This window comes from Eptesicus fuscus, chromosome 12 (genome assembly GCF_027574615.1).
Source record: "Eptesicus fuscus isolate TK198812 chromosome 12, DD_ASM_mEF_20220401, whole genome shotgun sequence".
NCBI classification, from domain to species: domain Eukaryota; kingdom Metazoa; phylum Chordata; class Mammalia; order Chiroptera; family Vespertilionidae; genus Eptesicus; species Eptesicus fuscus.
The window spans coordinates 67,347,626-67,374,672 of NC_072484.1; the positions used below are offsets into that span (position 1 = coordinate 67,347,626).

A 27,047-nucleotide genomic window follows, 5' to 3' on the forward strand; every position below is an offset into this window, starting at 1 on the left:
CCAGACTATACATATGCTAAATTAAAGACATAAAGGGAACTGGTAGAACCAAAGATAAACCAAAATAGCTTAACTGAATGGTGGGAGTACAGATTACTAATAAAAATTCCTTTACTGTGCTTTTATGGTGCTTTCCAATGATTCCACAATGAACATATACTTTTAAGGTGGAGCAGAAAGAAATGATTAAAGAAAATTCAGCCTTCTCATTACAAGCCATCACCAGAAAAAGACCTTATAGGTCAACTTGTCCAGAGTCCCAAACTGTAGGTCACGACCCAGGAGTGGGAGCATATCAATTTGTGTCCTGACCAGCAATGCTTTAAATGGAATAGGACTGTGTTTTGTTTCCTTTTTTTCCCCTTCAGTGACACAGAAGAGAAATTATCAGGGTACAGAACTATAGAGTAGTTTCCCCCCCCCACCCCCCCGTAGAACCTTTGTAACTGATCGTGCACGCAAATATCCGCACATTGGGTGTGACTGGCTGTGAGGTAAAATTTATTTCCTAGTGTGGACTGTGATCAAATAAGATTGAAAGACACTGATTTCTAGTCCAACTCTCTCATTCTGCAGATGGTACAGCCGAGTCTCAGAGAGAGGATATGTTATACCTGACATTGTTTTGTGCTGGGCAAACACCAGAAGATGAGCCCCCTGCCCCCTTTAAGAACCTGCCCCAACCTTCCAGGCCAGGGCAATGGGCCAGCCCTTCCAATGTGCGGTATCAAATGTCCACATGATTAATGACCCCATGGCAGGTCATAAGGCACGAGAGAAGCTAAATCCTCAGCAACAGCAGATTCTAAAAATCTGGGCCCCCACGGTCACAAATCCCACCCTCCCCATGGTGGAGTCCTATGCATCTTTTTAGCCCCATCCTTATTTTGGTCCCCGGGGTCTGAAAGGAGACCAGTCAGAGAAGCCTGGAGAATTTAAAGGTCAGGCAGCTGATTGGGGCCCAGATGCAGCAGCAGCTGGGATGGCCCTGGGCTATGGCTTTGGGGGTTGCACAATCCTTTTCAGCGGCCAGTGCTTGGAGACTGCAATTTAGGGCGGGAGTGGCAGAGACGGCAGGTCTGGGGAGACATGGCGAGGCTTGCTGAAGGTGGAAGGGGCCTCTGGTTGAGATAAATACACAGAGGTGCGGATCCCAGTACAAAGTAGCAGGGACAGCAAATGGCCCAACAACCGAAGTTCCAGTGCAGCAACCAATATCCCTGGTAGCAACTATACTGTGGGGCAGACGCGGTACAGAGACGGGGAGCTTCGGAGGAGCTAAAAATAGTGAGACATTGGAAACAAGCTGATTGTCCTTCCGAAGGAGAATGGCTAAATAGCCAACACTAATGAAGAGCCCTGACTAATCTAGGCACTGTCCTAAAAACCCAGGTACATATCACCTGGTATCCAGCTCTCCAAGAGCCCACGAGGTCGGCTACTCCCATGGACCCCATTTCACAGATGAGAAGATCAAGTCTCAGAGATGCTATTTGCTTAAAGTCACACAGCCAGCAAGTGCTGGTGCTGGTGCTGGGATTCAAACCCAGTGGTCGGCTTTCTCTATGGAGTACTAGCAGCCAGAAAATAGAATAAGGGCTTATTTGAACTGACTTTGAAAGATCTCCAATATATGTTACGTATTTAGTGAAAAGATACAAAAGGCAATTTTTAAAACAAGATGCACAGCAAGGTCTTATTTGCTAAAAAAGAACAATTTTCCAGTTGTGGGAGGAAACACACACACACCCCCACACCCACACCCACACCCACACCCACGCGTGCGCACGTGTGCACACACAGAGAAATTACAGAAAGGCACACACTAATATTACATACGTGATTTAAAAGAAATACATAAAAAATGTAAAAGCAGTACAAAAAGGCAGGGGGGTTGGGGGTCTGAAGTTTAAGCCTGGGGCCTGTGGACACTGTTGAATATGAAATAATGCAGGTAGAGAGCACCCTACCAGGAGGGAATCAGAGAAACTCCCAGCAAATTCCCTCATTCCTCTTTACTTACTGAACTTTCAGGAGCAGAAAAAGTGAGATTTGCTTTAAGGGCGCAAATGATGTACCCCACAGTCTGACTGTGGCTTCTCTCTAGCAAAGACGGATTTGTAGTATCTGTTTGTCTGTCTGTGTCTCTCTCCTAACAAATGGCTTCCAGCCTGCGGCTGTCTCTTCCCTCCCCTCGCTGCCCACCCCTTAACTATCGCTTTCAATTCCTGAGCAGAAGGCCACTGCCCCGGGCTGGGGGCAGCCCTGCTCTCCACTCTTATCTCTGAAGAGTTACCCTGGTGGGCCTGTACCTCCAATAGGACCCTCCACACCAGTGTCTGCAGTTTTTGTTTTTGTTTTTTTGGCTCATTGCTGTTTTCTTTTTCTCACTCTTCTCCTCTGACCCCAACATATCCTAATTATCAGAGAGATTTTTCATGTAACATTTTCAACAAATTTTGCAGACATACACCTTGGTATGAGCTTAGTTCCTATTTCACTGACATGCTAGAAATAAAAATGAAAGCAAATAACACCAGAGTGACAACATCAAAGCCCTTCTCTGGGTCTTTGTTCCTTTGGGAATGAAAAGATAAAGATGATTCTAGAATTCTTTGGACCGAGTCCTCAGGCCCTGGCGAGTGTTGTTACAGGCAAGCCCTGTGAATGTTGGCTCCATTGTGCCCACGAGAAGGACTGCAGGGAAGGGAGAGCCAAGGATGGGGTGGTCCCTGCCTCTGCGAGACTTTCCTCGATCTCCTTGCATCTTCCATGACCCCCAGATAGTTCACTCGCCCCACCGCAGCCAACTGGTCTTTCTAAGATGCAAACCAGATCGCCCTCCCTGTTTTGAAACCCCTGATGGCTGCCGGTGCTCTCCAGACAAATCCAAATGCCCCTCGTGGTCACAGGCTCTGCGAGGTCTGCCTCACCCGCCCTCCACCTCTCTTCCCCCTGTGGCCAGCTGCTTGGCCTCCTGTCTGCCAGGAACACGCATCGCCCATGGCTGCTTTTCTTAATTTGCATGTCATCAGTTCCACTGTCACCAGCCCAAAGACCCTGCCCACCACCCAAACTAGACCCCCCTTCCTCAGTTTCTCTCTGCTACACCTCCCTGTTTATTTTCCTAAGCGCACTCCTCACTCCTGGCATCATGTTACCATCCTCTCATTTCCTTGCTCACTGTCATGGACTGAAGTGTGCCCTACCCCCCTATTCCTATGTTAAAGTCCTAACCCCCAATGTGAAAAGGTATCCTTATAAGAAGAGAGATAACCTCTCTCTCTCTCCCCCCCTCTCCGGTGCAGAGTAAAGGTCATGTGCAGACACAGTGAGAAGGCCTTTAAACTAGGAAGAGAGCTTTCACCGGAAATGGAATCTACTGGACACTCAGTGTTGCACTTCCAGCCTCCTGCATTGTGAGCAAATACATTTCTGTTGTTCAAGCCACCCCGTCTATGGCATTTTGTTATGGCAGCTAGACTGGGCTAATGTACTGCCTTTGTCCTCTCATGGGGATTTACATTCCATAAAGACAGGGCTTGACTGTCAGCTCCGGGCTGTAGGACCTGCACCTAGCATGCTGCATGGAACAAAGCTGGTGCTCATGAGTGTCTGCTGAGTGAATGACAGATTACCACCCATTGGTCACAATCGTTATGATGCCATTCTGGCCCTGAGGGCCCTCTGCCCTAGAAATATGGATAAAAGTCATGGCTGGCCATCACGGTCACCGGGGAGTTATAATGTGGCTCTTTTACCTCCTTGCACCCTATCTTTAATGTGTTAACCTCTATCTCTTCCCTGTTGTTTTTCAGTTTCTCTTAAACTGACTTAATAAACCATGTTATCCAAGTATCTTAATTTGTTTGTGAGCTGTAGCCCCATGACCTCCGGGATTACATGTCCCTGGCGGCCATTCTGGGTGATTTCCTGAGGACACCACCAGCACTGTCCATAGAAGGATGTCTGTCTTTTGTGTGGAATCTACCAAGAGCTATTTCCCTGATGGAAAGCCACGCTGCTGATGGCCACACTGCTGGTAGTGTCTGTGTTGTCCACACAGCTATGTTCTTGTGAGTCTTCACATGCGTGTGTCTATTTCATTATGTAACCTAGTATGGTCATACCTGGGTAGTTACATGTTCTAAAATATAGTTTATAAACTCCTTCATTTTACAGTAATAGCATCCTTTTTGACTTTTTACAAATATGCATAAGTAGATTAAATTATATCTGAATTAAATTTCAAGGTAGTAGAGGGACTCTAGAGATAGCCACCTTCTCGCTGTGTCCTCATGTGTGCAGGAGGAGAGCTCTCTTGCTCTTCCTCTTCTTATGAGGACATCAATCCCTAATCTAACCCTAATTACCTTCCCAAACCCCATGTCCAAATACGATCACATTGGGGTCAGGACTTCAGCATATGGGTTTTAGGAGAACACATTCAGCCCATCACACCTGCTAGTTAACCTCCCTACCCCAGCAGTAACCAGGCTATGAGTTGGCTTTGAGTTACTCTTTAGAGTTGTGCTGCCCAATATGGCAGCCACTAGCCACATTCACATTTAAATTATAATTAATTAAAATTAAACACCATGAATAATTCAATTCCTCAGTCGCACTACCCACATTTCAATGCTCAGTAGCCACACGTGGCTAATGGCTACATATCGGACAGCGCAGATGTAGAACATCGCCATCATCACCGAAAGGCTCACAGAAAGTGCTGCCTTAGTGAGCTGCTTACTAAACACCCTCAAAACTAACTCAGTCTCTCTAGCTGTTTTCATGGATCATCTCCTGTGGCTTCTGGAGATGGGGGCGACCAAATCAAACTTGTTATATAACCAGAAAAAATAAGACCATTCATTTAACCTCTGTATGTCCTAAATCCAAAAGACTTCAGCTCGAGCAGGAGGCAGCAAGCCTGCCAGCACACACGAAGGTGACAGGAAGGTGACCACCAGGGAGGAGGTGTTGCATGGTGCAAGAGTGCTGACATGTCAGAAAACCTCACCCACGTCATCGTGTGCAGAAGAGTTGCTGATTCACACCAGGAAACCGGACGTCAGTCCAGGAACCCGCAGGATGCCAAGCCTGGCTCCTGTCTTGACCGACATAGTGAGACCAGACAGACGTAGCCTGCTCAGAACTGGCTGGGCCAGGACAGCCTGAAATTTACGGCTGCCAAGAAGAAATAGGGAAATAATCTACTTTACCAGGAGGCCACTGGGTTCCAAGGCAGCTCTAACCACACCCACCATTCAAGCCCTCCGGGACATGCCTCACTGATGAAGTAAGCCAGAGGTGAGGACCAAAAAGAGCGAGCTATCTGGCTTCCCAAGTCACCACTTGGGAAGTAATTTTCTCCTTCCATTCCTGGTCTCATGAACTGTGGTTCAGTTAAGAAAACATGGCCCTGGCTGGGTAGGTATGTTGGTTAGAGCATTGTCCTGATACGCCAAGGTTATGGGTTCAATACACAGTCATGGCACATACAAGAATCCACCAATGAATGCATAAATAAGTGGAAAAATGAATTGTCCTCTCTCTCCCCCCCAAAAAAAAATCAATTTAAAAAATTGAAAAAAAAAAGGAACCACATTGCAAGATAAAGGCATAAGATCAATCCTACACATGTTCAATCAGTTGCCAATATTATAAAAGAATGAGATTTTACATTAAAATATAGTCTTGAGGATTACCTTGAAAATGGAAAGATTTGGCCTCTCTGGGGCTCCATTCTAGGCTAACACCGGTTCCCCAACCCTGATGGGCCGGATTCTCCAGTTTGCCATGGCCCCCTCCTCCCCTGTGACATCAGATCTCCTCACTTCTCTCTTTTATTTAGAAGAATAACATCCCAGAGCAGGTTCAAGCCATAGAACTGTAGAATCATTTTAAAAAGAGTAACAATTTGTTTCTGGTTTGATATGAGAATATTTATTCACAGTTTGCCATTTGTTTTTTGTTTCATTTGATTGTTTTTGCTGTTCTGACTTTACTTCTGGTGTTCTTTGCTATGCAAAAAAAAAAAAAAAATCTATAGTCTGTCAATCTTTTCATTGAGGACTTTTGGATTTCTGAGTCATGGCTGGAAAAGCCTTTTCCACTCCAAGGTTATAAAAATTTTGCACATTCTCTTTCTAGTACTTTTATGATTTTACTTTTGACATTTAAACTGTTGGTCCATTTGGATTTTTTTCTGGTGTACAGTAATAGGAGTAGGTCTATTTTTCATCCCAGATGGCCAACAAGTTATTCCAACTCCATTCATTGAATATTCCACCTTTCCCCATTGATTTAGATGCCATCTACCCTATTTTCTAAATTCCCTGATATGTTTATCTCTTTCAGGATCATATTCTCCTGTTAGTCAAGCAGTCTGTTCATACATTAGAACCACACTGTTTTGATTATTGTAGCTTTATCATATGTTTGGATATTGGTTTGCCTTGCACCTCATCCCTCCCCTTTGGCATCATTTTCCAAATCTAATCTCCTAGTTCACAGAAAAGGTAACACAAATTGTCAAATATCTAAAAAGACAATCAGCTTTGTATCACACTTACTAATTAGTGTTACACTAAGATGCTGTTTTTCATGCATCAGATTGGCAAAAATTCCAATAATGAGAAGATGGGGTTGATGAAGCAGGCACATTCAGACAATGCTGGTGGGTGTTTAAATCAGTAGACTACATATGGAGGTCACCTGGAGCTATCTACCAAATTTAATATCGACTTTCCCTTGACCCTGAACTCCACTTCTGGAAACTTATCCTTCAGATATAATTGCAGAAAACAAAATGATATACAAATTGAGTTATTCATAGACACATTGGTGGTAATTGCAAAAGACTGGAAACATTCATCAAGGAACTGGTTAAATCATTTATAGCATATCACTCAATGGAGTAATAGGCACCTGTGAAAATAATGTCTTAGAAAGTTCTCCAAAGTATATAGCTGAACGAAGAAAGCAAAGTGTAGAAGAGTGGGTATAGTATGTTACCTATGAAAATAAGAATACACCCAGTGTTTCTGCCATAATCTGAAGTCATCCTGAAAGGCCATGCATTGGGCAAAATTGTGCACTAAAATAAAAGGGCTTATGAGTAAAAGTAGGCTTGGGCAGACTGCTAAAAAACAATGCAGCATTATAACCAGGGCATTAACATAAGCAATACAGTCCCAATAAAAATAACAGAACAGTGAAGAAATAAATCTATAATCATAAAAGCATAATATGCTAATTAGACCAGATGTCCTTCCGGATGACTTTCTGGATGAAACCATGATGGCAGGGGCCGAGGCAGAGGCGGCCACAGTGGTGGGCAGGGGCTGAGGCAGAGGCAGCCGTGGTGGCAGTGGGGGGTTGAGCTCCGTGCATGAATTTTGTGCATCGGGCCTCTAGTAAGTAAATAAAAAATACATAGTGAAGTGTTACATTACACAGAAGACTTAGCTTTAAAAAGGAGCTGAAGGTATCTTAATGGAAGGGGGTTCAAGGACAATGGAGGTGCTAAATGATGAAAATAAGGGCAAAATGTACAAAGATTGGGGGAACTGCAAAATAAGTTCTTCAAACACAGAGCATGTGGCCACACTGAGGTCAGAGGAAGAACACAGGGCACCAGGAACAGAATGGAACTCCTGCAAGGTTGGTTTCCTCACCTGTGTTGTGCATTTTGCAGTCACTGTATGGACTAAAAAGCACGCTAATGAACCAGTGCAGCATTGCTTCTTCTTTTGATCAAGACTGAATCCGGGCACTGGCTTTACCCTCTCCCATGAAATAATTTAAAACTAGATTTCCAAGACATTGGGCATCAGACAATGAAAGACAGTGATGCTTGAAAGAAGGGAAATGAGTCTTGAGCCGTATGACTGCCCCAATGTGGAAAGTCCCTAGGGAGGGGACCCAGGTGGTGCCTAGCGGCCTCTGAATTGAGGAGATGGAGCTGCCAGTCCAAGGAGGCCAAAGTGGAGAGAATGAGCTGAGCAGAGTGCCAGAAAAAAGGGAGCGGCACTGCAGGAGACATTTCCCTTGGGAGTACTGATTAGCACATACCTGTAAGGAAATGACCCAAAGCTGGAAGAGAACCACCTCAAAAGAGTAGAACAATCCTCAGAGCTCATAATAAAGTCTCAAATTTGTACTCCTTTCTTCTCTGACCACAGCTACATAAAACTGAGAGTTCAGTTCCTATTCCCACCAGCCAGAGTGGAAACCTCATAATTCATGGAGCACTGGGTAGAATACTCAGAAAGGCTCCCTCTCTAGTGGGAAAGACTGGTTAGGTTGAGAGAGCTGTAGACCAAATGCTGCTCTGCTCTCCCTAACAAAGCTTAAAGCAAGACCTGAAAGACTCGAATTATTTCCATGTAACTTAACTGCATCCCAGAACAAAGCTCAAGAATAGTTATAGGAATATAAAAATGTCCAGCACCCAACAAGGTAAAATTCACAATGTCTGGCATCCAATCAAAACTTAACAGGCATGCAAAGAAGCAAGAAAATATGACCTATAGGAGAAAAATCAATGAAAACGAACCCAGAAATGACACAGAATTAGTAGCTAAGCAACTTACAACAGTTACTATAACTGTATTCTGTTTGTTCAAGGAGCCAGAGGAATGACAGGACAGACATGGAAGGTATTTTTTAAAAGTCCCAAATCAAGCTTGTAGAGAACTATGTCTGAGATGAAAACTTCCTAGGGTGTAATTAGCATCAGAGCAGATACAGCAGAAGAAAAAATTAGTGAACTTGAAGACATGAGGGTGTGTGTGTGTGGGTGTGTGTGTGTGTGTGTAATATTTGAAGAAACAACAGCTGAAAAATTTCCAAATATGATGAAAACTATAAACTCACAGATCTAAGCTCAATGAACCCAAAACCCTACAGTCGTGAAGAAGACTACACCAAGGCACATTAAAATTAAACTGCTTAAAATCAGTGATCAGGAAGAAATCTTAAAAGCAAGTGAATCAATTCACCCTCAGAATTATACTGGTATCATTACCTTACTTATGACTCATGTATGAGTTAATTATTGTCATAGGAACATGCAATATAATAGACTGTGTACATGTTTGCTTCTATTTGCAAAAGGAAACTCTGGATGGATCCATGGAACCTGGTTCAAGTGCTGAACCGCTTGGGGTTTGGGAACTGAGTGGATGTGGGATGAAGATGGGAAAGCGATTTCTGTAGCTGTGTAAGTAGGTAAATGTATATCCTTGCTCAAAACACTTATATAAAAGAAGAGTAACTTTAAATGTATCTTTTCTTTCTTATTACAAAAGGAAAATATATCAGCAGGAAGGGAAGAAGGGAGTGATGACTAATGGGCATGGGGTTTCCTTTCGGGTAATGAAAAGGTTGTGGCATTAGACAGTGGTGATGGTTGCATCGCTTTGTAAGTATAGCAAAACCACTGACTTGTACACTTTAAAAGGATGAATGTTATGGTATGTGAATTGTATCTCATAAAAAATAAATTTAAAAAATACAGAAAAAAAGGAATACATACATGTTCACCATGAAAAAATTAGAGAATCAAAGAATTTTAACATATCCTGGCCAGTGTGGCTCAGTCGTTGAGCACTGACCTATGAACTAGGAGGTCACGGTTCGATTACCAGTCAGCACACATGCTGGGTTGCGGGCTGGTCCTCAGTGGGGGGTGTGCAGGAGGCAGACAATCAATGATTCTCTCTCATCATTGATGTTTCTATCTCTCTCTCTCCCTCTCCCTTCCTCTGTGAATTAATAAAAATGCATTAAAAATAATTTTAACATAGGAAGAAGCCTAAAGATCACTGCAGTCAGGCCTTCCCTGTGAGTGCGGAACATTCATTTGGTGAGAGGGTCCCTGTTTCAAATCCACCTGGGAAAATCGACTACTGAATTCCATTCCTGGAGAGACACAGGCACGTCAGTCTGCAGGAGCTCTGAAAGTCCTGCAGCAAAGACATCTATTCGACTTTGAGCCACACGCTATTTGCCAAATGTACGTGATGCATTTGACCATGCCCTTCTCTGACCTGTTTATTTTTTCAGTGAGCATTAGAGCTGTGAAACACAGATCGTGAGAGTTCAGTGACTTGTCCAAGGCCACACAGATTTTGCGTGCCAGAGATGGCGCTAGATTTCACAAATCTGACACAAACTGGCTTTGGAAGTCTCAGGCTGAGTTCACTTGGCTTATAAATCCCTTCACTGGCCTCGTCATTTTCCTACACGTCCTCGAATCCCGCACTTCTGTATTGCTCCTGAATGGCTCACCTTGGGTTCTGAGCTTTAGCATTCATGTTCCCTGGTTTTTTTGGTAAATACAAAAGGGATTTCCATGGAAGAGGGCTCCCAATATGTTTAAGTCCCTCTAAAATGAGGAGTTTATGCTGATTCAACAGTCTCAGGTTTGGATTCCTCTTTTCTCTGACCACAGCTACTTAAAACTAAGAGTTCAGGGAAGAGAAGTGAATATGGGAAGAACACAGACCATCAGACATGAAATTAGAATAACAATAAAATAATAATATCTGTAGAGTACTTAGTTTATGGCAGGTGGTGTTCTTTTTAAAAAAAATGTATTTTATTGATTTTTTACAGAGAGGAAGGGAGAGGGATAGAGAGTTAGAAACATCAGTGAGAGAGAAACATCGATCAGCTGCCTCCTGCACACCTCCCACTGGGGATGTGCCCGCAACCAAGGTACATGCCCTTGACCGGAATCGAACCTGGGACCTTTCAGTCCGCAGGCCGACACTCTATCCACTGAGCCAAACCCGTTAGGGTGGTGGTGTTCTTAACACTTCACAACCATTAACTCATTTAATTATTCAGCACCCCATGCATTAATATCCCCATTTTATAGGGGAAAAACTGAGGTAATAGTAAGTAACTTGGCTCAATGTCACATTGCATAACTGGGAAGTTAACTCAGTCTGGCTTGAGAGTTACTGCTTTTAACTACCATGTTACGAAAGAAGCGATAAAAAGGACAACCAGGCTTTATAGCCTCATCTGAGGCGCCCAAGAATCATTCCATTTAGTCCTCCTGGCAGCCCCATTAGGCCAACTCTCCTGCTATGATGCCAATCCCACAGATGAGGAAACTGAGGCACAGAGAAGTCAAGAGCCTCACCCAAGAGCCATGGTGTGTGGGACAGAGCAGGACTGACTGCAGCCAGGTCCAGAGCTCTTAGCCTCTTACAACACACTCTCAAGATGGCTTTTTTCTCCTCTTTTTAATCTTTGTGGTCATTTCTGTGAACAGCAGTGTTTTAGCAGGAGAAGCCAAAAAGAAACAACAACAAAAACCAAACCCATAAGAAATACATTTCAGCTATAAAAACCCTTGGGTGAACTTCAAAAAAGAAAATAAACAATCATGCAAAGGCTGGGCGAATGTTGTGAACTTTTCTCCTTTACGTTTATTGTACATTCGGTGGAGAGGCAGTGTTATCCAAACAGATACAGATCTCAAACCAGGGCCTTGAGGGGTGATGGCGCTGCAGAAGTTTCTGAGATTTGGTATAAGACCGAGGGGGAGGCCTTGGGCTTACCTAATGGCTTGCCCTGTGACTATACATAAGCCACTCTGCTGCAGTGCCTCAGTTTACTCGTCTGTAAAATGACGGGGTGGTCCTTACTTAGGTTCCTTTGCTTCTACGAAATTATAATTTTAATTTTTAGAAAAGAAAGACCCATTTTAGCTTCTAAGCATGGACTAATTTAACTCCAAGTCAATGCTTTCGGGCCTACAATTGAGTCTCAGCCTCCCTCTTCATTCCCTCAACCACGGTCTTCCATTCTGAAATGCGCACAGAGTAGTTGGGAGAGTTTATTTCTCCTCTGGAGCAACTTGGGGAAAAAAAAGTTAATAGGAAGCACATGGGCATGGTGTGTGAGCGTTCTGTGTGTTTGTGTTTGAAAAAAATACTTCAGGAGGAATATGTCAGGCTTGCAAAATGCCTGGGCTGTCTCAAGAGCGGTTTATGGCCATTAGCATTAGACTGAAGGCACTTAATTGGGACAAAGTCCAGCTGCTGCTGTAGCCTTTCTGGCATCTTGGCCATAAGGAAGATTAAGAAAATAACCTGGATTATTCTCATGGTGGGGCAGGTGAGAAAGAGCAAGATGTCTTTTTTTCCATTTGTGAGGGGTTGGCGGGGATGGTGGTGGTGGTGGGGTGGGGTGTAGGCCAGGCTAACCCATGGAGAATCATCTCCTAGAAGAATCTATAAGAGTTAGAGGGCAGGATGGTGTGGTGGTTATCCTCCTGGGCTCTGGAGTGCAATTGCCTGGCTTCAAATCCCACCACCACAGCCATGTCACCTTGGCCAAGTTACTTTGCCATTTTGTAGCTCAGTTTCTCCACCTGTAAGAATGGGATCATGATAGAACCTATGTCATCGGCCTATTGGGAAGACGAAGGGGAATGGCGTATATGCAGAGCTTCGGAGTCCCGAAGGAGTTTTGGAAATAACACTAGGAGGATCAGCATGGGCTCCAAAATTCCAGAAACCCGAGTCAGAATCCCAGCTCGGAACACTTGGGCTCTGTGATCTCAGGCAAGTCACCTCTCCTCTCTGAGCCTCATTTTCATCATCTGTAAAGCAGAGCTGATGGTGCCCACCTCCCATGGTTGCTGTAAGGACCAGAGGGGAAATAACATTATTCTTCATAGCCTGGTCCAGGGAAGGTGCCTGCTTCACCTTCTAACCTCATTTCCCTTACTCACTATGCCAAGATTCATGAGTCTGCTCTGGAGTCCTTCAACAATGAGAGCCTTTTCCTACCTCAGGGCCTTTGGTGGTGGGGTGGGGTGTAGGCCAGGCTAACCCATGGAGAATCATCTGTCCCCTCTTCCTGGGCTGTCCTGTCTCCAGCTGCTCACATGGTTGGATCTTTTTTATCACTCAGGTCTCCCTCACCACCTGAGTAATGTCCATCACCAATCCCCAACTCATTGCCCATCACACTGCCCTGTTTTTTGTCTTTTACAAGCTTTACCAATATTTTTAGCCACCTATTTATTTGTTAATTGATTATTGCCTGTCCTTCTCCTTGAGAGAATTGTCTTTGTTGACTGCTGTACCCTCAAGGGTGACAGGCATACAGCTGGTGCTCAGTAATAGAGAATGATGAGTGGATGGGGAGCCATGCTTATATAACTTAACTCACGTATTACACAGCAGGGTGGGGAGGGGCTACCAGACTCGGGGAGGGTGGACTATGTTTGCTATTCAACCTCTGCAGCCTTAGATGCCCAAGGCAGTAAGTTCTGTTGCTATTGGCAGAGCTGGAAAAAAAAAAACTGGCTTGAGATTGGCCCAAATGCAAGTTCAAGTTCAGTGTCTTCACAAACCTTTATTATTGAGATTGGTACCACAATTCACTCTGCACTTAGAGAAGGTCCCAGCAGTTTGTACCCTTCAAGGGAACTCAGAAAGGCCACTGTGGGATGACAGAGGTGACAACAGAGGAAGAGGAGGTAGGGCAGTACCATGACGAAAAGCATGGGCTTTGGAGTTGGGAGTCTACCAGACCACCAAGAGACCCGATTCAGTCTGTTTCCCGTTGCATTTGTAGATCAGTCATTCCCTCGATGTCTCAGTTTCCTCTCCTGGAAAATGGGAACAATACCAGCACCAATGCTTTCGAGTGTCATGAAGACTGTATCAGATGACCCAGCAACATCAGGTGGCATGTGGTGTCTGGCCAATGTCAGCTGATGGTGTCACCAGCAGTCTGCTGCAGACTTTTACATGGAAGTATTCCAAGTGCTGGGCATCAGTGCTCAGCACCTGTTTCTCCTACATACTCCTATGATTATTTGCTGAATTTTCACAATGATTTTACCTAAAAGGCTGGACTTGACATCCATTTTAAAGAATGTAAAATGACAATATATGTAAATAGAGAAAAGTACAATCAGTCATTAGTCCACCACCTTGTCATTACCTCTTCAGGTTTGCACATAACTTTTCAGACCCTTGGTGGTCATTTTCACCAGCTTTCATGAAGGAAAAAACACTGGGATGAAGACCTCCAAAAGTACTGCCACCAGCCCTCTGTTCCATGCATCAGCCCTAACATGCTCCCAATGGTGGATTGGAGAAGAGAAGGGGCCCATTGGGGGTAAAAGAGTGGAGGTGGACACAGGAGAATCTCGTAGGCCAGTTTCTTGCCTATTTGAGGAGGGAGTTATGCACTGGAGTTCTTTCTTCTCCTCTGAAGGCCACCTTATGGGGATGCAGCCTTCAACCTCCTGCTGAAATAGCTCCTTTACTTGCCTGGCCACTATTCCCACCACCCAGCTCTTCTCTGAGTGTGCAGTGAACTTCCTGTCTATCACACTGAAAATCAAAGCGAACAGCCCTTAAGGCCTGTGTGACTCAGCTCTGCCTTCTCTCCAAAACTCTCTCCTCCTATGTCCCCGACTCTGCTCCAGCCTTGCTGGTCTTAGTTCTGTGCCTCAAAGATGCCAAGACATTTCCCTCCATACAGCGTTTGCACTGACTTTTCCCTCTGCCTGGAATGCTCTTCCCCTAGGTCTGCACATAGCTGGTTCCACTCACCCTTTGGGTTTTTGTCCAACAAAGAGTCTTTCCTGATGACTCTACCTAATGTTACATATCCATTGCCTCTTGATCCCCTCCCCCACAACTGCTCATCACTCCCTATCCAAACACCACACTTATTTGCTTCTATTTGCACTCAACTCCTTCCAAATTAGTCGGTTTATTTGTTCCTTTGCTTAGTATCAGTTTCTATGAGGGCAGATCTCACATCTGTTCTGTCCACCACTGTAACTCCGCTACTTTAAATAGATCCTGGCACATAGTAGGCACTCAAATCTGCTGAATAAATGAATGAATGATACCCAACTCAGGCAATGCCTTGGAGAGGGCAGGGAGGGGCCGCAGCGCCACACTGACCGTGCATCTGGTAGGTGTACGGGCTCTGTCCGGTGGGTGGGGTGCTGAAGCTGGAGCCATAGCTGAGGAATCCACTCTGGCCGGGGGAATGGTTCAAGCTGTCTTCTGTCTTGATGCCTTGGAAGGAGGAAGAAGAAGCACCAGGGACACGGGATTAGGATGCTCCCTTGTCACCCGCAGAAGAGCTACTGTGTCAAGACAGCGTGCAAGTTTATCCGCTTCCAAACCAGGAGTTGCAAACTGTTGGCTTGTGAACCAAAGTTAGTCTACAGACATATTTTGCTAAGCCTGCATATTTTTAAGGAAAATCTGAATTTGTTTTTGTTTAAAAATCAGAAGGATTTCACCCCAAAATCTGGACTTATGCTTTCTCTTGAACAATGGGATGGTGCTATGCCTGTGTTCCCAGGTGACAACAAGCTACCAGAGGCTTCCTGGATTGGGTACCCAGGTCACCCCGGATCCTGTGCTGTCTCCGAGACAATGAGGCTGGTTTTAAGGTGCTGTATTTTGCACATGTGGCCAGCTTCCTGCTTCCTGCCTGGCTCTGAAGGAAGTGAGTTTACAACCCCCTACTCTATGGAGCAGCACACTGTATGGTTTAAAGTTCATCAGGAGTTTGGGTGAAGGTGTAAAATGAATCAGCCTTCCTCTATAATGATGATTCCACTTAACCCTAAGACACATTCTCTGTTTTTTTGTTTTTTGTCTTGGAGGAGGGGGAGGTGATGCTTATCCAAAGGCCACAGTTACAAATCTCCCTTCTGTTTTGGCCAAACTCTGACATCTTCTCCAAACTACAGGCTCCAATCCTATGAACAACTGGCTGGGGAAGGGACTGTATCAAGGGAAGGGGGCCAATCCACTATTAAAAGCCCAGATATTGTATTTTCATTGAAAATGTAATAAACTTTGATTAGATTTGTCTATCTTATAGGTGTAAAATAGTACTTTGATACTATTTAAATGTGTGTTTTTAAAAGAACATTTCTCATTCTGGGGATGGTTTTAATAATTGTGGTTTCCCTCCTTCTCACCCATTCACTCCCATAAATGAAGAGAATGCTTAGAGGGGTAAAATGATTCCTTGGTGACTAGGACTAGGTTTCTCTTTATGAAATAATATACTGATACTTGCCAGCAGGGTTGTCAGGAGATTAAAGGAAGGGGAAATAATAAACAGATCAGGCTCTGAATGAGGAACTTAGCAACACACATCTCTTTCATTCTCACAACACTCCCACAGAACAGGCAGTATTGCTTTTCCCATTCTAAAGATGTGGAAAGTGAGGTTCAGAAAGCCAGGCTACTCAACAGGGTCTTACAATTGGCCAATCATTCTTAAGTCAAAGTTCTTTTGCTGCATCTCAATAATGGGTGTGAAAGGATTTTAGGCAATAGATGGTATAGGACTTCAGGAGCAATCATGGTAACAGCAACAAGCAGTATTACAGGAACTTTCTTTTGCTCAGTCTGATAAGAAGGTTAATGGTATATAGTGTACCTGGAGTCAGATCTAAACTCCTTGGGTGGCTCCAAGGTCCTACATGAGCTCTGTTCACCACGCTCCCTCGCTCACTCTTCTCAAACTGTGTGCTCATTTGTTTTAGTGGCCAGATGGAAATCCAAAGTATGAATACTACTGTTTATTCAGCCAGTCCCCTGATGATGGACTCTAGGTGGATTCTAATTTTCTTACTATCACCACCTGTGACAGAATGGACATGCCCCCTCACGCAGTGTTAGAATGCTTGTCTAGCTTGGATATGAGAAGTGGAATTGCTGAGTCCAAGAGCATGCACATTTTTCATTTTAAATAGATACAGAAAAAACTGCGAGAATATGCTCATTCATTAATTCACTGCACAAACATGCAAACATTCATTCCACAAACGCACACCAGGGTTGCAAACTATGGCCCATGGGCCAAATGTGACTTCCTGCCTGTTTTCATAAACCACATTCTATTGAAACACAGACATATCCATTCACTTGTGCATTATCTGGCACTTTCAAGCTACAATGATAGAGTCCTGTAGTTTTAATACTGTAGGGCCTGCAAAGCCAAAATTCACTGTCGGGCTTTTTTACAGAAAAAGTTTGCTGGCCCCCATGGCACACAAAGAAACGATAAACAGAGGAATGATAAACATCAATTCCAGGGCTGTGAGTATCTCTTAGAAGAAAGGGACAGAGCCTCCCTTTACGTTTTATTTTTTAAGTTAGATGGCCAGTTTATATGGGTATCTGTAGTGTGACTCTTTATGCTTTTACATATGTCCTTGAATGTTGCATAATCAATTGAGAAAAAGACTCAATACTCCTAATCTCCTTGCCTCTAGTTTATTCAATTGTGTTATTTCCCCGGCAACTACTTAAATAAAGGTAATAATGCTAGCTGCCAAGGAGCATAAGGAAAGTTTCCTAACACGATTCAACAAGGTTTCTCTAGACAGTGAGCAAACACTGCTTGCTCAAGCACAGGCATATGTGAAGGGCAATGGCTTTTCATCCCACCTGTCATTATTCAGTGACAAGGACATTCCAGGTGTACATAACAGCCTGGCTTCTACGCGCTGATTGAGCATTTTCCGTGGGCCAGGCCCTGTGAGCTAAGCCCTTCATGTAGGTCAGGGGTTGGCAAACTATGGTCCAATGGCCAAATCTGGCCCACTGCCTGCTTGTGTCAATAAAATTTTATTGGAACACACACTCATTACATACTGTCCGTCTGCTTTCACGCTCCAGTGGCAGAGTTGAGTAGTTGTGACCAAGCCTGTGTAGGCCACAAAGCCGAAACTATTCACTATCCGGCCCTTTACAGAAAAAGTAGCCGGGCCCCTAGGCAGATGATCTCATTGCATCTTCACAGCAACCGCAAGGAGGCCAGACGTGGTTTGGCTCCACTGTATGAACGACGAAACTCACCCAGGGCCTCAGGACCTGCAAGGGGCAGCGGTGGGGTGTGAGCCCAGGACGTGTGTGCTCTCACCACCTATGCTGTGCTGTCAGAGAACAGACTCTCTGAAAGTAACTGAAGCCATACAATGACTTTGAACCAAATTAATTTCCCCCTGATGCCATGTTTTGTCTGGGAACAGGAGTGGGTTTCTCTTTTGTGCTGAAAAATAATATGGCTTCATTTTTCTTGGCTGTCGGCCAGGCGGGTAACTTACGTGCGACTGTATCACAAGTCTTCTCGCACAGGAGGGACAGAAAGTTAAAAGTGGTGCCCACACCTGTTGGCCAAGGTCTGTCACAGGTAATCCCCCAGGATTTATGGGATGCACACTCTGGCAACGAAGCTCGGTCTTGGGCTTGGACGTCTGAGCCAGGCTGTCTGGATTTAATTCCACCTCTGCTACCGACCTGGGTCACCTTGGGAGTTATTAATCCCACCTCTCTGAGATCCTACTATTTATCCCTCAAAAGAGGATAATGGGGGGACCTTCCTTGTAGGGTTAAGGAATTAGTGGACACATAGCACTGAGAACTGTGGGTGGCAGCCGCTCAACCATGCTGACCATTACCAATGCCTGACCCGATGCCCACAGGACTTGTCACTGCCACCTCTAGGACTGCTCTTGAATCTGCCTATTTCTGTGTGTACTGCCCTGTCCTGGGCTCCCACCACCACCCCACTCCTTCCTGTATCAGTCTCCCCTTGGCCTGCCTGCTTCTCCTCTGCTTCCCTGCAATCCAACGTCCCCATAGCGGCTAAGTGACCTGGAAAGCACCCGGAATGTACCCTACAGCCCTCAGCTTATACACCTGCCAATGAGAGTTCCTGTTTTACTTGTAATAAAATCCCAAATCCTTCCCAGGCCTCTCGGGCTCTGCCCACCTTGTTCCCCACTGTGCTCCAGCTGACTGGGCTTCTTAGACTTGCCAAATGCCTTCCCATCCCAGGCCTTCCCACTGCGGTCCCCTCTGCCGGGACGCTCTCCCTCCTGAGCTTGCTCATGCTCATCTCTCAGTGCTCAGCTCCTCATCTAAAAGGGCTGCATGGCCCTGGAGCCTAAATTATTCTTCCTTTATACCGTGCATCCATATCATGACATCACTGCTCTCCTGGCTCCCTGGCTTGCTAACTGCAGATCTTGGAACTTCTCAGCCTCCGTAATTGGGTGAGCCAATTCCTATTGTCTGTCTATCTATCTATCTATCTATCTATCTATCTATCTATCTAAACCAGTGGTCGGCAAACCGCGGCTCTCGAGCCACATGTGGCTCTTTGGCCCCTTGAGTGTGGCTCTTCCACAAAATACCATGTGCGGGCGTGCACGTACAGTGCAATTGAAACTCCGTGGCCCATGCGCAGAAGTCAGTTTTTGGCTCTCAAAAGAAATTTCAATCGTTGTACTGTTGATATTTGGCTCTGTTGACTAATGAGTTTGCCGACCACTGATCGAAACTATCTATTTCCATCCCATTGGTTCTGTTACTCTGGAGCACCCTGGCCAATGCAGACAGGTGAGCAGTGGATGGTGGGCCTGGTTCACTGAGTCTCTAGTTCTTAGCAGTAAGGTTCTGACAGTCAAGGTCTGTAGCTCTGTTGATTTTGCCTTCCCAGCATCCAGTTCTCCTTCTGACACCATCACTGTGCTTTCCTTTAAGAGAACCATCCCTCCCACTTGTCCAATCCATAGGCTTCAGCCTCCTTATCTCTCGCACCCCAACCTTTTTGCTTTGTCACATGACCAAATTTGGGCCAGTGAGGCTCAATATGGGATTCTGGTGGAACTACTGGGAAAGATGAGTCCTCCTTCCACTGGGAGTGCTGAGCTGAAAGGATGCAAACTCAGAGTTGACAGGCACCATCTTTGCTGCCACAGGAGAAGAACCCATGTGGGAGTCAAACCAACTCAGGGGAAAATATCTGAATATGGAGTGAGATGTATTCTTCCTGACATCATTTGAGCACCTGGACCCAGCCATTCCTAATGTCAGACCCCAGTGTGTTAATCATTACATTTACATTTCCCCCTAAGCCAGCTTGGGTTAAGTTTCTTACTCTAGCAATCAAAAGAGGCCTTGATATAGTCTTTAGAACTTGAACCATATTTAATGTGTCTGTCCTCTTCTATCTCCAATACAAAATCAGGCTGGAATCACTTCTGATTCTGCATTTAACTGAGGCAATAGGACAGAAGAAAGATCATGATATTGGGGCCCCACCGGGAAGCAAGGGCTTTGGCTGGTACTCACTGTAAGAAGGTATCCCATAGGCTTGTGCCGGAGGTGGGTAAGCTGTGTAGGGGGTGGCCTGTTGGATCCCCGTGCTGTACTGTGTCTGGCCGTAGGCTGCCATGGCCGTGGGAGGCTGGCTGGACAGGACACGTGGGCAAGGTCTGCACGGAAGGAGAGAAGATGAAATCTCCAAGCCCAGCCCAGCATCCCCTCTCCCTTTTTTGGTATCAATACCACCATTTTCCTTTGGGTATTGACTCTTTCCAGGGCAGAGACAATGGGCAAAAGCTACAGCATTTCCTTTAAGATCAGGAACAAGACAGGATCGTCTGCTTTCACCACTCTTATTCAACATTACTGGAAGTCCTAGCCACAGCAATCAGGCAAGAAGAAGAAATAAAAGGCATCCAGATTGAAAAGGAAGAAGTAAAACTGTCATTATTTGTGGATGACATGATACTGTATATAGAGAATCCTAAAGATTCCACCATAAAAACTACTTGAATGGATAAATGAATTCAGTAAAGTAGCAGGATACAAAATAAATAGCCAGAAATCAGTTGAATTTTTATACACCAATAATGTACTATCAGAAAGGCAAACTAAGAAAACAATCCCATTTACACTTTGCATAAAAAAATACCTAGGAATACATTTAATCAAGGATGTAAAAGACCTGTACTCAGAATATTATAAGACAATGAAGAAAGAAATTGAAGAAGATAAAAATAAGTGGAAGTATATACCGTGTTCATGGATAGGAAGAATTAACATCATTAAAATGTCCACACTACCCAAAATAACCGACAGATTCAAAGCAATTCCTATCAATGCATATTTCAAAGAACTAGAACAAATGTTCCAAAAATTTATATTAAAGACCCCATAATAGTCTCAGCAATCTTGAGAAAGAAAAATAAAGTTGGTGGAATCATGTTACTGGATATCAAACTATACTAGAAGGCCAATCAAAACCGCATGGTACTGGCATAAAAACAGAAATATACATCAATGGAACAGAATAGAGAGCCCAGAAATAAACCCAGACCTTTAATGGTCAATAAATATTTGACAAAAGAGGCAACAACATACAATAGGGTAAAAATAGTTTATTCAATAAATTATATTGTCACCCTAGCTGGTTTGGCTCAGTGGATAGAGCGTTGGCCTGGGGACTGAAGGGTCCTGGGTTCAATTCCGGTCAGGGGCATATGCCCAGGTTATGGGCTTGATCCCTAGTAGGGGGCGTGCACGAGGCAGCTATCGATGATTCTCTCTCATCATTGATGTTTCTATCTCTCTCTCTCCTTTACTCTCTGAAATCAATAAAAATATTTAAAAAATGATATTGGAAAAATAGGACAGATACATGCATAAAATGAAACTAGACCACCTTCTTATACCACACATGAGAATAAATTCAAAATGAATTAGAGACTTAAATGTTAGACTTACAACCATAAAAATCCCAGAAGAAAACAGACAGTAAAATTTTGAACATTACTCATAGCAATATTTTTTCTGCTATATCTCCTTGGGTAAGGGAAACAAAAGAAAAAAAAACAAATGGAACTACATCAAACTAACAAAGTTTTTGCACAGCAAAGGAAACCATCAACAAAATGAAAAGACAACCCACTGAATGGAAGATCATATTTGCCAATGATACATCTGATGAGGGGTTAATATCCAAAATTTATAAAGAACTTATAAAATTCAACACTAAAAATACAAACAATCTAATTAAAATATGGGCAAAGGATCTGAATAGACATGCCTCCAAAGAGGACAACAGATGGCCAATAGACATATGAAAAGATGCTCAATGTCACTAATCATCAGAAAAACGAAAACGAAAACCACAATGAGATATCATCTCACAACTGTCAGAATGGCTACCTCCATAAATGAACAAACAAGTGCTGCTGAGGATGTGGAGAAAAGGGAACCCTGGTGCACTGTTGCTGGGAATGCAGACTGGTGTAGTCACTGGTGTAAAGCGTTATGGAGTTAACTCAAAAAATTAAAAAGGGGGGAGGAACCAAAATGGCGCCATAGGGTAAACACCTAACCTGCAGCCGGGCACAACAATTTCAAAAATACAACTAGAGGTCAGAACGGACATCGTCCAGAACCACAGGAGAGCTGGCGGACTGAAATGCCCACAGCTGGGGGGAAGGAGAAGGCCACGGGGACATTCGGGGAAGCCGTAAAAGCCTGAGGTATGGAGAAACGGGCGGAGACACGAGCACACGCGCCTGCGGGGAGGATGGAACCGGAGAGGAAGGGGCGGCTGAGGACCTGGCCGGCGTTCACTGGCAGGAAGGAGATAAAGGCTCCGGAGTGCGCTGAGCGTCGGCTCCGATTGCACTGAACCCCATTCCGGGCGAAACTCTGGGAAACTCACTCACTTTCGCAACTCCGCCGCCCCCGCAGGCCGCCCGGCCCGGGACGCTGGGGACGCCGCCGCAGCTGCGGCGCCCGGAGCCCGGCGGCCTCCCAGCACCCGTCCCCGCCGCGCAGCCCCCCGCGCGCCTGGCGCCGCGGGCAGCGCGCCCCACACACCGGACGGAGGCCCGGGCGCCCTTTCCGTGCACCTCCCGGCGGCGCTAGACTTCAGTAGAGTTGACTGAATTCAAGGGATTAAGAAGTACAATTTGGGGGGACGCCGCGGCGGCGACGCCCGGAACGCGGCGATGGCGGTGCCTGGAGCTCGGCGGCCGCCCAGCGCCCGTCCCCGCCGCGCAGCCCTCGCGCGCCTGGTTCCGTGGGACGCGCGCACCGCGCACCGGACGGAGGCCCGGGCGCCCTTTCCGTGCACCTCCCGGCGGCGCTAGACTTCAGTAGAGTTGACTGAAATGAAGGGATTAAGAAGTACAAATTGGGAAGTTTGAAAAAGATGGCGGCGGAGGTTAAAGGCTGTTCTGTTGCCTCGCACCCAGCGAAATCGGAGGGGATGAGGTGTGGAGGCGCGTGGGTCTGGCTGGTGGTGGGGGAAAGGGGCTTTTGTTCCAAACCTAGGGGAGATTAGCTCTCCATCACCCTGAAATCCATCTTCTGGCGAACCGCGGGAGACCCAGATGCCTGCGGGGAGAGGCAGGACTCTTGCGGAGGTGCGCCCAGCAATCAGTGTTTGCTGCGCTGGAGTGCGGAACGAGGGGACTTAGATACGTGGAAGGCAGAAGGACCAGACTCACAGCCATCGCGGCTCGCCGCACCATGGCCTGTTGGCGCCCTGAGACCCCGCCCCCCCCAGGGACCCGCCCCGCACGTTTTGAAGACCTGCCCCGCAAGTCTTGCAGGCACACCTGCGCCCCAAGCAACGGCTTATGCATGTGGGTGGCCTGCTCTCTGGCAGCGGACCAGATGAACTGCTGTTCTAGTCGGACTGCTCCAGGGCCACTCAGACAGGAGGAAGAAACTACAGTTTTTGCTGTAATCCTTGCTGAGTGCCTAAGGCAGTAGCTGATCTACACCCCATTGGAGACCCAGAAACGAGGGCATCTAGTGGTCTGTGGGAGATGACACCAGATTTCAACCATGTGCATAAGGGACACATTCAACGGGAATATTCAGTGAGCGCCAAAGCTTTGCTGCACCAAGACCCGGTCCATAAACGTGTCTCCTGCACAGCAACTCTTCCTTAATAGACAAAGAGAGCCCCCCCAGTGACACCAACAACAATCAAGACTTAACTATACAAAGGAGGACCAAGATGGAGGCATAGGGCGGAAGCCTGATTGTTGCCTACCACAACAACTTTGAGACTACGACAAGAGAGCAGAGCAGACACCATCCAAGACCACCATAGGGCTGGCTGAGTAGATGCTCTACAACTAGAATAAAAGAGGGGTATGTGGGATGATGCTGATGCCGGTGACCCAAAGACCACACTTTAAGAACTACGGCTCAGGCGACACAAAAGAACTATGGCTCAGGCGATACAACAGCGGCCTGGAACGTGCTCGGCGCAGTTCCCCCGGCGGTCTCCGGCTGAGGGGACGGCTCCACTGGCAGCCAAGCACGGACAGACGAGCCCCTATGAGACATGGAGTAGGAGACTCCGCGCTTGCTGACCTCCGAGTCCGTCAAGAATCTCAACGCCCCGGAAGCGGCCAGGTGCGCATGCTCGGCGACCGCCCACCGATGCAGACCCAAGGGCCGACGCAGCGACGCCAGACCGGCCCACCGCCATGCACCGGGCGCACCGGAGCTTCGCCGAGCCGCCGCCCGACGAGTTCTGCAGCAGCCATACTGGAGCTCTGGAAGGATGGCCAGGGGAATTGCTGAGGGGGGATTGACCGGCAGGAATTGGGATCGGGAAGACGGGGCCCCCGCTGAGACCCGGGTGCGGGCGGGGTTGCGCGCCTCTGGGCTAGGGTGTGGTCACACGCCTCTGGGTATAAGTGAGGCCTCACGTCCCTGGGTCTAGGTGAGGCCACATGCCCCTGGGTCCAGGTGAGGCCGGACTCCGGGTCCGGGTGAGGCCATGTGCCCCTGGACCCGGATGACGCTGGATCCCGTGCCCGGGCGAGGCCAAGCGCCCCTGGGTCTGGGAGAGCCCACACACCCCTGGGTCCAGGCGAGACCATGTGTCCCTGGATCCGGGTGAGACCTCGTGCACCTAGGCCTGGGTGAGGTCACGTGCCCCGGGGACTGAGAGGCCAAGCGTCCCTGGGTCCGGGTGAGACCATGTGTCCCTGGATCCGGGTGAGGCCTCGTGCACCTAGGCCCGGGTGAGCCCAAGTGGCCCTGGGTCTGGGAGAGGCCAAGCGTCCCTGGGTCCGGGTGAGACCATGTGTCCCAGGATCCGGGTGAGGCCTCGTGCACCTAGGCCCGGGTGAGCCCAAGTGGCCCTGGGTCTGGGAGAGGCCAAGCGACCCTGGGTCCGGGTGAGACCATGTGTCCCTGGATCCGGGTGAGGCCTCGTACACCTAGGCCCGGGTGAGCCCAAGTGGCCCTGGGTCTGGGAGAGGCCAAACGTCCCTGGGTCCGGGTGCGACCATGTGTCCCTGGATCCGGATGAGGCCTGGTGCACCTAGGCCCGGGTGAGGCCACGTGACCCTGGGTCTGGAAGAGGCTAAGCGTCCCTGGGTCCGGGTGAGACCATGTGTCCCTGGAGCCGGGTGAGGCCTCGTGCACCTAGGCCCGGGTGAGCCCAAGTGGCCCTGGGTCTGGGAGAGGCCAAGCGTCCCTGGGTCCGGGTGAGACCATGTGTCCCAGGATCCGGGTGAGGCCTCGTGCACCTAGGCCCGGGTGAGCCCAAGTGGCCCTGGGTCTGGGAGAGGCCAAGCGTCCCTGGGTCCGGGTGAGACCATGCGTCCCTGGATCCGGATGAGGCCTCGTGCACCTAGGCCCGGGTGAGGCCACGTGACCCTGGGTCTGGAAGAGGCCAAGCGTCCCTGGGTCCGGGTGAGACCATGTGTCCCTGGATCCGGGTGAGGCCTCGTGCACCTAGGCCCGGGTGAGCCCAAGTGGCCCTGGGTCTGGGAGAGGCCAAGCGTCCCTGGGTCCGGGTGAGACCATGTGTCCCAGGATCCAGGTGAGGCCTCGTGCACCTAGGCCCGGGTGAGCCCAAGTGGCCTTGGGTCTGGGAGTGGCCAAGCGTCCCTGGGTGCGGGTGAGACCATGTGTCCCTGGATCCGGGTGAGGCCTTGTGCACCTAGGCCCGGGTGAGCCCAAGTGGCCCTGGGTCTGGGAATGGCCAAGCGACCCTGGGTCCGGGTGAGACCATGTGTCCCTGGATCCGGGTGAGGCCTCGTACACCTAGGCCCGGGTGAGCCCAAGTGGCCCTGGGTCTGGGAGAGGCCAAACGTCCCTGGGTCCGGGTGCGACCATGTGTCCCTGGATCCGGATGAGGCCTCGTGCACCTAGGCCCGGGTGAGGCCACGTGACCCTGGGTCTGGAAGAGGCTAAGCGTCCCTGGGTCCGAGTGAGACCATGTGTCCCTGGATCCGGGTGAGGCCGCGTGCACCTAGGCCCGGGTGAGCCCAAGTGGCCCTGGGTCTGGGAGAGGCCAAGCGTCCCTGGGTCTGGGTGAGACCATGTGTCCCTGGATCCGGATGAGACCTCGTGCACCTAGGCCCGGGTGAGCCCAAGTGGCCCTGGGTCTGGGAGAGGCCAAGCGTTCCTGGGTCCGGGTGAGACCATGTGTCCCTGGATCCGGGTGAGGCCTCGTACACCTAGGCCCGGGTGAGCCCAAGTGGCCCTGGGTCTGGGAGAGGCCAAACGTCCCTGGGTCCGGGTGCGACCATGTGTCCCTGGATCCGGATGAGGCCTCGTGCACCTAGGCCCAGGTGAGGCCACGTGACCCTGGGTCTGGAAGAGGCTAAGCGTCCCTGGGTCCGTGTGAGACCATGTGTCCCTGGAGCCGGGTGAGGCCTCGTGCACCTAGGCCCGGGTGAGCCCCAATGGCCCTGGGTCTGGGAGAGGCCAAACGTTCCTGGGTGCGGGTGAGACCATGTGTCCCTGGATCCGGGTGAGGCCTCGTGCACCTAGGCCCGGGTGAGCCCAAGTGGCCCTGGGTCTGGGAGAGGCCAAGCGTCCCTGGGTCCGGGAGAGACCATGTGTCCCTGGATCCAGGTCAGGCCTTGTGCAACTAAGCCCGGGTGAGGCCACGTGCCCCTGGGTCTGGGAGAGGCCAAGCGTTCCTGGGTACGGGTGAAGCCAGATCCTGGGTCCGGGTGAGGCCATGCGCCCCTGGATCCATCCAGGTGAGGCTGGGTCCCAGGCCCGGGTGAGACCACGCGCCCCTTGGGTATGGGTGAGGCCACGTGCCCCTTAATCCGGGTGACGCCGTGCCCCTGGGTTCGGCCGAGACCAAGCCAGAGGGAGTCGGACCTCCATTACCACCATTTGTCCACCATCCAGAGCTGAGGGGTCAGGGCTGACATGTACACA

At 48.0% G+C, this 27,047-nt stretch overlaps 1 protein-coding gene across 2 annotated transcripts in view; it reads right to left on the reverse strand.

Moving 5' to 3' along the window:
• The window catches only part of EYA2 (EYA transcriptional coactivator and phosphatase 2), a 229,514-nt gene that overhangs the window by 117,242 nt on the left and 85,225 nt on the right, over nt 1–27,047 (reverse strand). For both annotated transcript variants that reach the window (XM_054724363.1, XM_054724364.1), the window contains exons 4-5: nt 20,166–20,308; nt 14,958–15,074 (exon numbers count right to left, since the gene is read on the reverse strand). In XM_054724363.1, coding sequence (XP_054580338.1) covers nt 14,958–15,074; nt 20,166–20,308 — 260 coding nt within the window. The remainder of the gene's footprint in view (nt 1–14,957; nt 15,075–20,165; nt 20,309–27,047) is intronic.